Source organism: Spinacia oleracea, chromosome 5 (assembly GCF_020520425.1).
Source record: "Spinacia oleracea cultivar Varoflay chromosome 5, BTI_SOV_V1, whole genome shotgun sequence".
Lineage (NCBI taxonomy): Eukaryota > Viridiplantae > Streptophyta > Magnoliopsida > Caryophyllales > Amaranthaceae > Spinacia > Spinacia oleracea.
Window position 1 is genome coordinate 111167954 of NC_079491.1, and position 14210 is coordinate 111182163.

Consider the following 14210-nt stretch of genomic DNA (forward strand, 5'->3'; position numbering starts at 1 on the left):
AAATTGTCAAATTAAATCTGAAAAAATATCAAATTATCAATTGGAAAATTAGAAGATTGGGAAAATGAGTAAATAGGGAAATTATTAAATTATCAATTTATCATTTGAAAAACTGAAAATTTGGAATATAAAATATGTGCGGGATCGCGGAGGTTGGATGGATTAGAGGTTGGAGATTAGATCGGAGGTTAGGCGACGGGGGAAATTCGAGGAGGGAGGGTGGCGCAGAGAGTTGAGTCTATGCTTTCGCGGAGGCTGAGGGGATTCGATTTTGCGGGTGGTTGAGAGGAGGGTGGAGATTCGATGGTGTTCCGCGGAGGCAGAGAGGAGGTTCGAGGAGGCGGAGGAGCGTAGAGATAAGGGAGGAGGGGAAGAGAGGTGGTTTGAGGATGCGGAGGAGCGCAAAGATGAGGGCAGAGGGGAAGAGAGGAGATTCGAAGAGGCGAAGGAGCGCAAAGAGGAGAGCAAAGAGTCGGTGGTTTCACGGGGAAAGAGGCGGAGAACGTTTGCCGGTGGTGGATGGTTTTGGTGGTGGAGGAAAATAGTGAGTGTGAGTATTGTTAGAGAATATGGTGAGAGAGTGGTGTAGTTTAACGCACATTTGATGTATTTGCAAAATTGAATTACCACATTTGATATTTACCCCTTTAGTTTAAGTTCACATAAATGTGGACTTGATTTGACTTTAGAATTATTTTCGACAAGATTAGCCAAATAGGCCGTAAAATTCTGGTGGTTCCTTCATTAAATGCTTACTACTCTATTGTTGTTTCTTCATAAGATACTCTAGCTTATCATTCTTCTACAATGAGTGGAAATTTGAGTTCTAGATTGAGCATGTTTTCGAAAGATGTAGTGTTGAAATCGTAGACGCTTGCCCCGGGACGTCTGGTTTTTATTAATTTAAAATTTTTAAAAAGGGAAGGAGACTTGGTTTTTGGAGAGAGTGAATGAGATTATTGGATTGGAGTTTTGGAGGCCTCACAATAGCCACTGACTTTTTAGTTATTATATAGGATTAAAAAATGAGGAAAAACATTATTTAAAAGTTAATTTATTTAAGATTATTTTAACATTTTCGTAATTAAATTGGTGAGAAAAGCGAAAAAAAGAAGTAAAAAGAAATCAGTGAACTAAATTAATAAAAAATAAAATGTATAAAACTTGAAAATGAATAAACGGTGAACTTCAATGAATAAAAGGTTTGTTTAAGTATATATAAAAGTGAAGCTTAAATGAGTAAATGTGAAGCATAAATGAATAAAAGTGGAGCTTAAATGAGTCAAAGTCGTGCTTAAATAAATAGAAGTCGTGCTTAATTCAATGAATAAAATTAGTTGTGCTTGAATGAATAAAAGTCGTGCTTAAATGATACTCTTTCTTACTTAAAATCATTAACTATATATTCTTAACTGTTACATTTCATTTAATTCCAAGAGCTATGTCAGTATGACCATGATTATTTCTTTTTAAAATATTTATTTTTAATCAAACACAACTTAAACACTAACCTATGACTCGTGTGATTTGAAATCTCTTTTTTCATTATTTTAATGTAATTATTGTAATTGAAGAAACCTAAAAGATCGAAAGTTTGATAATTTCCAAATTACCATTGATCATTACCAAAACCCAAAAATATAGTTTGCATCTAGCCAACTACGCCATTGATCATTACCAAACTTTATCTTGGGAAATTAACTGTATTTTTGGCTAATAACCAAACTTTATTTTTGGGTAATGACAAAATTTTATTTTGGGTGATTAACTGTATTTTTGTGTTTAGGTAATGACTAAAGGTAAATTTGAAATCACCAAACTTTCGATCTTTTAGTTTCTTCAGTTATAATAATCAACTTAAAAATGAAAAAGATATTGCAATTCATAAGAGTCACAAGCTAATGTTTAAGTTGTGTTTTATTCATTTAAGTTCCATGCTTATTCATTTAACCTTTAATTTTATATATTTAAAGCTAAAATTTTATTCATCGAAGTTCACCGTCGATTAATTTTCAAGTTTTATACATTTTAATTTTTATTCAATACTTTTTTTTCTTCTTTTTCTCACCACTTTAATTATGAAAACAACTTAAACACTAACATATGACTTTGAGTGATTTGAAATCTCCTTTACATTTTTTAATTTGATTATTATAGTGGAAGAAAATGAAAAATCCAAAGGTTGGTAATTCCCAAATAATCTTTTGTTCATTACCAGAATAAAAAATAAAAAAAATATTTGCATCTAGCCAACTACGTCATTAGTAATTACCACATATTGAAAATGAATAAAAACTTGAAAATGAATAAACGGTGAGCTGAATAAATAAAAATTAAAACCTATACAACTTGAAAATGAAAAAACGGTGAGCTTCGATGAATAAAAGTTGAGTTTTAAATTTATAAAAGTGAAGCTTAAATCTTTAACTATATGTTCTTAATCGTTACATTTCATTTGATTCCTGTAGATGTGACCATGGGTGTTTCTTTTATAAATATTTATTTTTAATAAAAAAGCAACTTAAACACTAATATATGGCTTTGTGTGATTTGAAATCTCCTTTACATTTTTTTAATTTAATTATTATAATGGAAGAAAACAAAAAGATCCAAAGGTTGGTAATAACTTTTGTTCATTGCCAGAACAACAAATTAAAGTTTACATCTAGCCAACTACGTCATTGGTCATTCACACATATTGAGAATGAATAAAAACTTGAAAATGAATAAACGGTGAGCTGAATGAATTGAATAAAAATTAAAACGTATAAAACTTGACAATGAATAAACGGGGAACTTCGATAAATAAAAGTTGAGTTTTAATATATAAAAGTGAAGCTTAAATCTTTAACTTTATGCTCTTAATCGTTATATTTCATTTGATTCCTAGAGGTGTGGCCATGAGTGTTTCTTTTGAAAATATTTATTTTTAATCAAAAATAGCTTAAACACTAGTATATGACTTTGTGTGATTTGAAATCTCCTTTACATTTTTTAATTTGATTATTATAATGGAAGAAAACGAAAAGATACAAAGGTTGGTAATTCTCAAATAACCTTTTGTTCATTAACAGAACAAAAAATAAAGTTTGCATCTAACAAACTACGAGTTCCTCTAAGGTAAGGTCTTTCTTCTTATGCATTAAGTGATTTCTAAAATCCTTCCATGAGGGTGGCAATTTCTCAATCAGAACAATAGCAAGAGTGATATCACAAATACACAGACCCTTGGCAGCCATAACAATGCACACATTCTCATAAGCATGAATCTGATCTGTAATAGGTTTATCATCCTCAACTTGAAAGCCTAACCACTTACTAACACAATAACGTTTAGTACCAGCATCATTAGTTCCATACTTTCATCTAAAGCATCCCAAATATCCCTAGCATGATTACATTCCATATAAATATCAAACAATGCTTTCGACATATGATGCAGCAAAATTCCCTTACAAAATCTATCATCCTTAGCAAACTTCAACTCAAAATTATGCAATTCAGATTCATCATTAGGTTTCACAACATCACCAATAACATAAGCAACATCAATTTGTTCTAAATAAAACCGCATCCTAACAGCCCAACGTTTGTAGTTCTTTCCATCAAGAGGTTCTAACTTAGACATATCATGAATTAGGAATTTCGAATTCATAGCCATAATGAAATTTGTCTTTTAGATTGTTAGCTATAAAATTAGAACAACTTATTTGGATGTTACGTAAATACGAACTGAACAATTTGTCGCGCTGGCAATAGAACACTTGCGGTTGCCCTCTAGGGTTAACACGACACCAAGGTTTGTGTGCACTCACAAGCCTCGATTGGAGGCCGAATATTTGTCCAGAACAGAATATATGCCCTCGATTGGAGGCCTGCCGACGCAAGCGCGCGTGTGTGTGTTGTGTGTGTCCACCCATGCCACTCTTATGCTTTCTTAAACAAGTGTTTAATTTCCCTCAAGTCCCCAAATATAAACAATAAATGAAGTTGGTGTTTTTCCCATGTGAGACTTTTCACATTCCAACTTTTCCCACTCATTTTATTTGCACTCTCACCAAGAACTTCCAACATCCAGTGCGCTTGTGTGATATCCGTAGGACACGGAGATTTTGGATCAAATAAAATTTTGTGGAATTACCTAGCTGTGATAACATGTAAGATTGTGAACCTTCAATTCTTGGAGTGTTACCATTGATCAAATACATACATAGTGGCTTACAACAATAGTTTATATTAGGAAATCTAATGCAGCCAGAAGCGTATTCTACATAAAATATCCTAAGATATTCTATCTAAGGCCTTTCATTTTGATGCTAATTCCATCAAGTATAGTCAGAACCACTTGTCTCCGTTGATGTGCTTCGTTGATTTCGCCTATTGTAGAAGATGCACAAGCTGTGAATTATGTGTCTCCTATCCTGAATATGCACAAACATGGCAAATGGAGTATGGAGTCTTACAAAGAGAGCTTAATTAGTTCTACTTCAGGAGAGTGATAATCTCGAAAGGCATGTGCATGAAACCATGTTCTGTTTACATTTTCAGTGGTGGAAATTACAGAAAATCTAAGCACTATTACACAATTATTTGAATATTGAGTACTTAAGTATTTAGAGAGTACATGGATCTTCTCCCTCTTTTAACAGAACAAGGCTTTCGATATATGGGGTGATATACAGGCCAATAAGAGGCTCCTCAAATTGAAAAACATCATGCTCAGTATGTCGAGTCTCATGGTCATAAACATCTATTTTATCAACGAGGTCTGCATTATCATTTGATTGGAAGAAAATCAATCTGCTGTTGGTTGTTATGCTATTGAAGTGTGCAGATTCTAATCTGATTTCAAACAGTTTTGTCCATGACTCTTTATCCCCATATTCTTTCATCACCAACAAACTGCAAGTCGTACCCCAGTTTTCTGTATTACCGTATCTGTCTGATAGTACTATAAGTGATCCGCGCCATACACTAATGCTAACATTATTTATTTCTGATAGTACTGGAAGTGATTCCCTTGAAAATAACATCATTTCTGTGAATTTTTCTGTACCCAGATCAAACCGCATGATCAAATAATCATTCGATAACCAATGAAGAACACCATTAAAATAAGTAGCTGGTGTATCTCTGATAGCAGCAAATGAACTCGTTATCTCAGCATCAGTCCAACAACCTGTACCAAGCACGAATATATGCATTTTCCACATACCCTCAACGTTATAAACCCTAACAAATTTGTAATCATTACTCAAAGGGTCAAACCCAAATCCTACCACTGCATTGAACATGAACAATTCATACATTTGAGGTCTATAAAGAGGATTCGAAAGGGTGAAGTATTTCCTGATGCTTGGATTCCACAGCAACACAGTATCAGACCTCTGGTATTTATCCGTGAGGCAAACTATCCCTTTAGCATAACCAATTATGTAGAAGAACTCGTTAACAGCTGATGGACAAAAACTCAAGTCCATCATCTTATCAAGGTTTTCATTGTCAGAGTGCAGAGCATAAGTATCCTTTCTAGATTCCAGGTAGTAACACCAGACAAGAGTGTGGCAGTTGTTGGCATCATTGTAGTTCATTTGTTTGGTGATGAAGTTAGAGCTTGTAATAAGAGAGTTCCAGGATTTTGAAACAGATCTGAAACGGAGGAGAGATTTGACAGGTAATCTAATTAGTATTTCGAGCAACGAATCTTCAGATAAATATCTTGCCATTGTTTTAGTTCAGTAACAAAAATAGAGCAGGGAATTCGAGAGATTTTTTGTTTGCAGGTTGTGTAATTGCTTCTAGTATAAGCCTTTGATATTTATAAAGTTGTGTAATTGCTTCGAATGTCTAAGATTAAGGCTTTGATGTTTATTAGTCTTAACATTTTGTGTTGAATTGACTTGGTCTCTTACAGAATTGTCCAAGTTTTGATTCTTCAAATGCCGAGTTTTCCTAACCCCGATTTTTCAAGTTTTAATTCATTACTAGGTCCATTTTTCGCCTTAAGATCTCTATTATGTCCGTTTTAGTGTTAGTATGTATATGTAGTATACCCCTAAAAAAAATGAGTAGTAACAATCATACACAGTGTCCTTTAATAAGAAAGAACAAGAAAATTACAATCATACACTGTTGAGTAGAAATTTTTTCGATGATGAAGAACAGCAGAACAATATTGTTTCTTAGATTTCACAGAAAAGTTGGACATCAGTACAAAAAAAAGGGACTTGCAGAAAGCATGAAGAAAGATAGTAGTAACAAAGAACTTGGAGAAGTAATTAAATTAGTCTTAAAGTTTGCTGGTTTTGTTAAGACTGCCCATGGCCTTCGTCTTCTCCCTGAGTTTGTATTTCTGCGCTTTGCCAGTTATAGTCTGTTGCAGATCCTCAAAAACAACTGTACGAGGTGCCATATAGTGAGGTAAGCGATCCCTACAGAACTTCATTATATCTACATCAGTAACATCAGCACTGCTAATACCATCCTTGAGCTTAATAAACGCGCAGGGTGTCTCACCCCAGTGATCATCAGGACGAGCCACAACAGCTACTTCTAGAACAGCCGGGTGACTAGCTATTACAGATTCAATCTCAATTGAGCTAATGTTCTCTCCTCCAGATATTATTATATCTTTTGCTCTGTCTTTTATCTGAATATAACCATCAGGGTACTTAACCCCTAAGTCCCCACTATGATACCATCCATCCTTAAAAGCTTCCCGAGTAGCCTTCTCATCTTTCAAATATCCATTCATAATCGTATTTCCTCTGAGCATAACCTCACCCATTGTCTTTGCATTAGCAGGCACACTTTTCATAGTAACAGGATCTTTTACATCTACTTCCTCAAGCCCGAGAAGGAGTACTCCTTGTCGGGCCTTGATTTTTGCTCTCTCATTCGGAGGTAAAGTATCCCACTCAGGCTTCCAAACACAAACTGTAGCTGGACCGTAGGCTTCTGTTAGCCCATATCCGTGTATCACTGCAAACCCAAGTTCCTCCATTTTAAAGAGTACTTGAGGGGTAGGTGGAGCACCACCTGTTATTGCTACCACCTTTCCAGGAAGAGGCTTCTTATCATCATTTGGAGAGTTTACAATCATGTTAAGTACCGTTGGGGCACCACCCATATGTGTAACTTTATGATCAGCAATCTTACTGAATATATCCTTTGCTATAACATTACGCAGGCAAACATTTGTTCCACCTTGAGCTGCTACACCCCATGTAAAACACCAATCATTGCAATGAAACATAGGGACAGTCCACAGAAATACAGGCCTTGTAAGCATTTCATTTACTAGAACTGTAGCCAACGAGTTCAGATATGCACCTCTGTGGCTGTACACTACACCTTTAGGGCTCGAAGTTGTCCCTGAAGTATAATTCAATGCAATTGGGTCCCATTCATCTTTTGGTCTTCGGATCTCACATTCAGGATTTCCTGTAGCTAAAAGATTCTCATATTCAAAGATTCTAGAAGAGGGCATAGCATTTCCAACAGACATCAACTGTTCATTGAGAACTAGGACCATGTTAGGAAGACTTGAGCTTGATTTGGACATAATATCCAATGCTCCACATACTGTATCAAAAAACTGATAATCTACAAAGATGAATTTTGCCTTTGAATGTTGTAGCAAAACAGACAACATAGCAGAGTCATGACGGATATTCAAGGAGCAAAGGACTGCTCCTGCCATTGGAACTGCAAAATGCAACTCATACATTGCTGGAGTGTTAGGGATCAGAGCAGCAACCTAAAGTTGGCAAGTCAAGGAACAAGGAGAATTGTTAGAGAAAGTGAATATCTCTATCCGTTTTGGGGTGAGAGCAGCGTAAATGGCTCAAAAGCAAGCATATACATAAAAACAAACAAAATCCAGTTTTTACATATGTATAGAGGCATATAGGACTGTTTTTTCTCTTGACACTCCCCTCAAACTACTCTGTCAATTTAACCACATAGAAACCTAAATGACATTTTGACGATTTTGTCATTAAACCAATTGGTAATAGGTGAATTATCTCAATATTTTTATAGTTTAGCTTCATTCATAACGGATTCAATGTGGGACGACCAGTCCCATTTTATAAAGTCACATGAACAAAGCTTTTCTTTAAACACAATCACTCAAAAGTATAGCCATATGACTACAATCTTGTATAAAGTGCACATATTGATTTGATCAGCAAGCATTCAATGTTTAATACCAATATCAGAAACAGAAATGGTCAAATATTTATAAACATACCATCTAATTCATATGTCTATATGAACACCCGGATAAAGAAAACCATAATACCAAATAAAAACTGAAATTTCCTATGTCATATTAAGAAAAAATCTGAAAAGAAATCGAAATTCAAAGTAATCTCCTGAAGTTATATCTTATGATGGCAATTTCCTATGTATGCTCAACCGGTTAAAGGATAAATATTTGGTGATGCAACAAGTGTATAAACTAATTATGATGTACGAGAATATTAAAATAACATTTGATAACCGAGCAGGGATGGAAAAACACTTACGACATCACCATAAGAAATGGCTAAGTGGCTGAGAGCAGAAGCGAGCTTAGTGCACCTAATCAGAGTCTCTCTCCATGTATACTTGACATTTCCATAAACAACAGAAAGTTGATCTCTGTAAACAAGTGCTGCTCGCTCCAAAAAGCTTATTGGAGAGAGTGGAACGTAATTAGCGGAGCAACGAACTAATCCCTCCATTGATGAATTAATTTACAAGCTTACTAATGTGAATTTAGTTGAAGTTTGACATTTTGTGATGAGAAAAGGTTGGTTCTTTTGATAGAGAGTTTAGTCGTTGAAATATGGTTTTTTAATCAGAAGTCAATTGTAAGACGTATGCAACAATTCATGTTTAGCTGTTGAAATATGGATTGTTTAATTCAAAGTCAATTTTAAGATGGATGCAATAATCAATAATGATTCACGTTTAGCTGTTGAAGAAGATTCAAAATGCGCCACTTGACAAATCACAACTACATCCAAACCTATGTTTGACAAAATATACATAGAAAGAAAGATATCAAAGTTGGACAACACAAGCAAGCCAAAAATGTGAATGCCGAAAAACAACCACAAAATCATAGGGAGGTTAAGATTAACTAACAGTCCCATCGTCACTGCTGGTCATCTCTTGATCCTTTTCGTCATCAGTTTTCTCCTCACTCTCAACATTAGACTCCTCAAGGGGAGGTGGAGGCTCCTTACCACACTCGGAGGCAACAGCACATTCTTCCATAAGTTTAAGGTTGACCTTTTAAAGAGCTTCTTCTTCTCAGACTCAAGCTGTGAGGTGTGTTCTCCAATGATCTCAATGACTTGGAACTGAGATTCGGAAACCATCTGTGGCAAATGAGAACAAAACACAAACAACTTAGAACATACAACGGAAAGAAAGCCATCAATCATCATGTGCTTCTTTTACGTCCTTCAACCCTTTCAGAAACTTACTCAGAAAGCACTTGAACAATTCTTTGATGAGCTTCTCTCTTTCCTTCTTGGTTAGCTTGAAAGACTCTGGGACGTCATCCGCACTCTTTTTCGTGGCTCTTCCCCTTCTCTCTTACAATCAGCTGCAATGCTAGGATCATCACCTAAATAATCTCTTCAGCTGACCTGTGATGACTCCACAACCTGCCTTCTGTTTTAGGCATTTCACATGTTCCATTGAAAGCCACACTACGGGAAAGGGGAAAACACTGCACTTTCAGACGCTTTTTCGGGCATATATCGACGCCTTAGAGCTTCGAAAATTTTACTATCGACGCTTACATTAAGGGACGAAATTTTGATAGTCGATATTTTTCAACGCCTTGAAGGGTCGATATTGACTCGATTTTACGCGCTTTAGATCGTCGATTTTTCCATATTGCAACGCTGTGTTTGGTCGAAATATTTCCACTATCAAATCCTTATCTATTTACTCTACTTTCGCGCAACAACAATGCATCTTTCAACTCTTCACTCCGTCATTTCTAGTGTTAACATTTTCGTTCCACCAAATCTAGACCCCTCTGAGGGTCACAATTTGATACTATATTTTTTCCGCCAAACCAATTTAGACCCTTCTAAGGGTCACTATTTGATACTATATTTTTTTCCGCCAAACCAATTTAGACCCTTCTAAGGGTCACAAATTTATACTATATTTTTACCGCCAAACAAATTTAGAACCTCCTAATATAAGCGTCACAATTTTAAAGCAATGTTCTTCATTCCGGCCTTTGCATAATAACAACATATATATTAATCTAATACCATAATTGTATTTATCTCCAAAAATATATAGTAAATCAGATATATAGTGAACAATAAAACTTTAAATAATAATGTAATCATTATCATAAAGCAACATAACTCATCTAATTCATACTAATTAATTAGCGACAATGTATTTTATAAAAAGTGCTAACAATCATCCACACATTAATTTGTATTGTCTACTCAAACTGATATAAAAGAAATACTTTAAAACAAAAACAACTTTCTTGCATCATTTGTTCTACACTAATCAACATATTAAAAAACGAAAGAAAAACAACTTCCTAACTAAGTCTAATGAAGCGAATAAATCCTATCGTCATGATAGCTTAGCCTGAAGATAACTTGTTGATCTCTTCATCTACGTTTCATCATTACCACTTGAATCATCATTAATCTGCAAAGAATATATATATATGTGAAATATTTTTTTTTGGTAAATAAGCAATCTATTAAAAAAATGTGAAACCAACCAATCTATTAAATAAGCAATCAATTAGTCTTCATTTATATTCATATTAAATTCAATACCCCGCAAAATCTAAGCTAAATGCAGTCCATATTCCACAAAGTAAACATTATACAGGGTACTAACCACACAATCCCATATCAGACTTTAGATCATTATAAAGATGAAAACATGCAAAGTAATCTGAATAAAACAAAATTTAAGAATCCAAAAAACATGCAATCAAAATCTGAAAAAATAAAATTAATATGTCAACACTATGCAATCAAAATTTAACATGCAATCAAAATTTAATAAAACAAAATTTAAGAATCCAAAAAACATCAAAATCAAAATCCAGTAACCTGATGCATAACAACAACAGAGAAACTGATGCAGTCAGCAACAAAACACAGCACCAGTACGAGGTAAAGCATTTGTACCAGGAAATTAAGCCAAAGCACCACCAGCAGCAGCAGAGCATAGCATAAAAAGCACAAAGTAGCAGCTGCGCAGAGGCTCAGATGCAAATGCCTCAACGCAACCCACTGTTGACATGGACGTACACAAGAAGAGGAAAAGAGAAATCGCTGCTACAAGACAAAGGGTGGGCAGAACCAGCAGCCACAGCAAAGTAAGTAGCCACTCCACCTAGTGGTCGCAACTGCCTGCAGGACCTGAAGTGTTGCTGCCTTTTGTTTTTGTTTTTTTTTGGTGCAAGAGAGGGGCAGAGCCCCTAAACAAAGAAAATAAACTGCGTTTTGTCTATAGCTACTTTGTATTAATTGCTTTTGTCTTCTTACTAGAGGTTTGTAATTAAAAGGAGAAGGAAGAGAAAGAGAGAGGCATCTTGAGAATTATTGAGTGGAAAACTGGGAGAGTAGGAGACCTCTCGAATGTCTCTAATGTATTAACAAGCTTTAAGCTTTAATCTATCAAACACATCCTTCTTCTGCAACTGCATTGTGCTGTGAATTGTGTTGTAGGTGTACGGAATTCTGAGTGTGTTGCATCAGACTGACAACAGAAACTGCAGCCGAGGCTACACAACAGCAACACTGCACAATTTCATTAAGATGTCTAGTAGGCTGTAACATCAGTTCTACTCCGCACAATAATAGCAATAGATTCTAAATCTAATTACCACAGCTAGTTAATCGTAAGACAATAGCAATAGATTCTAAATCTAATTACCACAGCTATAGATTTTCAGTTCAAAAAGAAAATGGTTGCTGCTGCTTTGATCTTTAAAATTTGGCAAAATAGAAATAACTCATTTTGGAATGGTTTTATAGAAATTATAGGCAATGTTGTTAAGGAATTTAAAAACAGAGTGAAATAAAATATAGAGTAATATATGTAAGTATGAGGAAGATTAGTCGTAGTGATCAGATGTTGTTTGACACATTTTAATTAATAGCTTGGCTGGTTTTAGCCTTTGCTTAGGCCTTGTAACTTGTAAGGTTGAATTAAGAATTATCGAACTTTAGGATAAAATTAGGACTTTTAGGATCTATAATAAGACCCCATAAAAGGACAGAAGCTATAGAGTGCCTGCCCATCAACTCCAAGCATAGTAGTCATGGCAGAGCAGAACAATATAAATAAATGGAACAGGAGAAACCTAATCCCTATACCAACACGATTGTCAGCTAGCCGTTGCATGAACACCAATTCTCAAAGAAGGATCCATAAATTCCCCTTGCTACACAGTTTACATAGCATAACAACATATGATACAAAAATGAGTATATGAACACAAAAGAAAGGGAAAAGTGACATTTATGTCACTCCTACTGGTAGTATTTAGGTCATTTTATAGGTTCTTTTTCCTTCTATTTTTTTTTATGTATTCACCTCTAATTCTTATATTTTATACTTTGTAGCTTAAGTAGATTTAATTAGTGATTTTCATTAGCTTTTAATTTCATAATTTGTTCATTTCCTTTTTAAAATAATTTTACAGTCGAATTAGTTTAGTTGTCATAATTAATTTTCTATTTCTATTTCCTTTTAGTCACTTTATTTTTATTATTATCTTTTCGTTTATTTTTATTTATTCTCCACTTGTCTTTATGTTTATAATTTTTGTGTGTAGGTGTGCCATGTGCGTATTCGAAGTGTTGGTGCATGAGTTTCAAGGACCGTGCCAATCGCATCATATGGTAAAGAAAAGGTCAAGTTTCCCTTTTACCACACAAAAACTAGCAACCAACTCATCACACCAGGAACTTGAATTCTTTAAGCTTGAATTGAAGTTGAGTTGGTGTTATGTTTGGAAACTGCTCCCTTGATTTAGCTAGACTTTGCTTGTCCAAAGTTTTTTATCGATAGTTCAATAATTTGCAGGTTTTCCTTAGTTCCTTAGGTTCAAATGAAGAAGGGGTCATAATTGACCTTTATAGCTAGCCAATCTGCCGACAAATAGCTAACAGATCTGATGACAAGACTATTATTATTTGGAAAACAACTAATCAGAGTCTTTCCCATAAGACAGAAGTCCATTGGGCAAAACCCATATGATATCTGATCATTCTTGAAGTTCTCTTTTCTATAAACTTTCTTGTTGATCATCCAAAATGAATTTGCAGTTGTTGTGTGATTATTTATGAGGAATTATATATTTTTATAGCTTGGGTCAACATTCTTTAGGCGACTTGGGTTGTCTCCTTGTGGGGCTAGTGTTTTTACAAAAAATCTCTAGCCAACCTTCTTCCGCAAGAGCTTTTACTAGAATCAAGTGTCTTGATACTAAATAGAAAGGATAACTCAAACAATTCCTTTGTCCTCAACGCCTCCAAATTTGAAAAAACCCAGAGGTTATTTGTATTCCTTGGAAACCCCCCCCCCCCTACATCACCATTCAATATTTCTTGACCTTTTTCATAACCACAACTCATGGTTTCCAAAAACCCAGACATTCAACATCTTTGTGACCGGTAAACTGGTTTGATCCTAAATATGATATTTAATTTGGTCTTATTAGGAGGAAATTCACATTCTTTAAGCTTGAATTGAAGTTGAGTTGGTGTTATTGTTGGAAACTGCACCCTTGATTTAAGACTTCGTTGGTCCAAAGTTTTTTATCGGTAGTTCAATATTAGGAAGACTTGTAGCTTTTCCTTCGTTCCTTAGATTCGAATAAAGAAGGTTTCATAATTGACCTTTATCGGTTTACATTGCATTAGTTCATACTAATCATCAGTCCTACTCACTCCTCAATGTGTTAACACTCCTATGGTCCCAGTGCCTTTTCTTTGCTATTTTTATCATATAGGTATATACTACAGGTTGTCTGGTAACACTTTTGGATAGAGAATGAACAAAATTACAAGACCAGAGTGCTTCAGACCATCTGACAATAACATAACACAAATGAAATATATACACGAAAAACATATGCAGCTATATGCTCTAGCAGAGTAGCAGTCTAGCTTATAGTAATTGAGTATGGCCTGTCCGATTTGGTAAGC

The 14210-nt window shown here is 34.8% G+C and overlaps 2 protein-coding genes across 3 annotated transcripts; both read right to left on the reverse strand.

The window, feature by feature from the left end:
• Positions 1 to 4533: 4533 nt before the first annotated feature.
• LOC110785176 (putative F-box protein At3g16210) lies at positions 4534 to 5760 on the reverse strand. Its single transcript, XM_021989621.2, has one exon. It carries the CDS (start codon positions 5724 to 5726, stop codon positions 4614 to 4616), a length of 1113 nt encoding a protein of 370 aa, XP_021845313.2. The 5' UTR covers positions 5727 to 5760; the 3' UTR covers positions 4534 to 4613.
• A 321-nt stretch (positions 5761 to 6081) lies between these two features.
• On the reverse strand, positions 6082 to 9940 carry LOC110785194 (butanoate--CoA ligase AAE1-like). 2 transcript variants are annotated; one of them, XM_056830208.1, is made up of 3 exons: positions 9480 to 9940; positions 8532 to 9371; positions 6082 to 7759 (listed from the first exon to the last, which is right to left on the reverse strand). In XM_056830208.1, the coding sequence occupies exons 2-3, from the start codon at positions 8727 to 8729 to the stop codon at positions 6290 to 6292; spliced, it is 1668 nt and encodes a 555-aa protein (XP_056686186.1). In that variant the 5' UTR covers positions 8730 to 9371; positions 9480 to 9940; the 3' UTR covers positions 6082 to 6289. The 2 variants fall into 2 exon arrangements, with proteins under 2 accessions (XP_056686186.1, XP_021845324.2); XM_021989632.2 differs by having other exon boundaries at positions 8532 to 9940.
• Positions 9941 to 14210: the final 4270 nt, after the last annotated feature.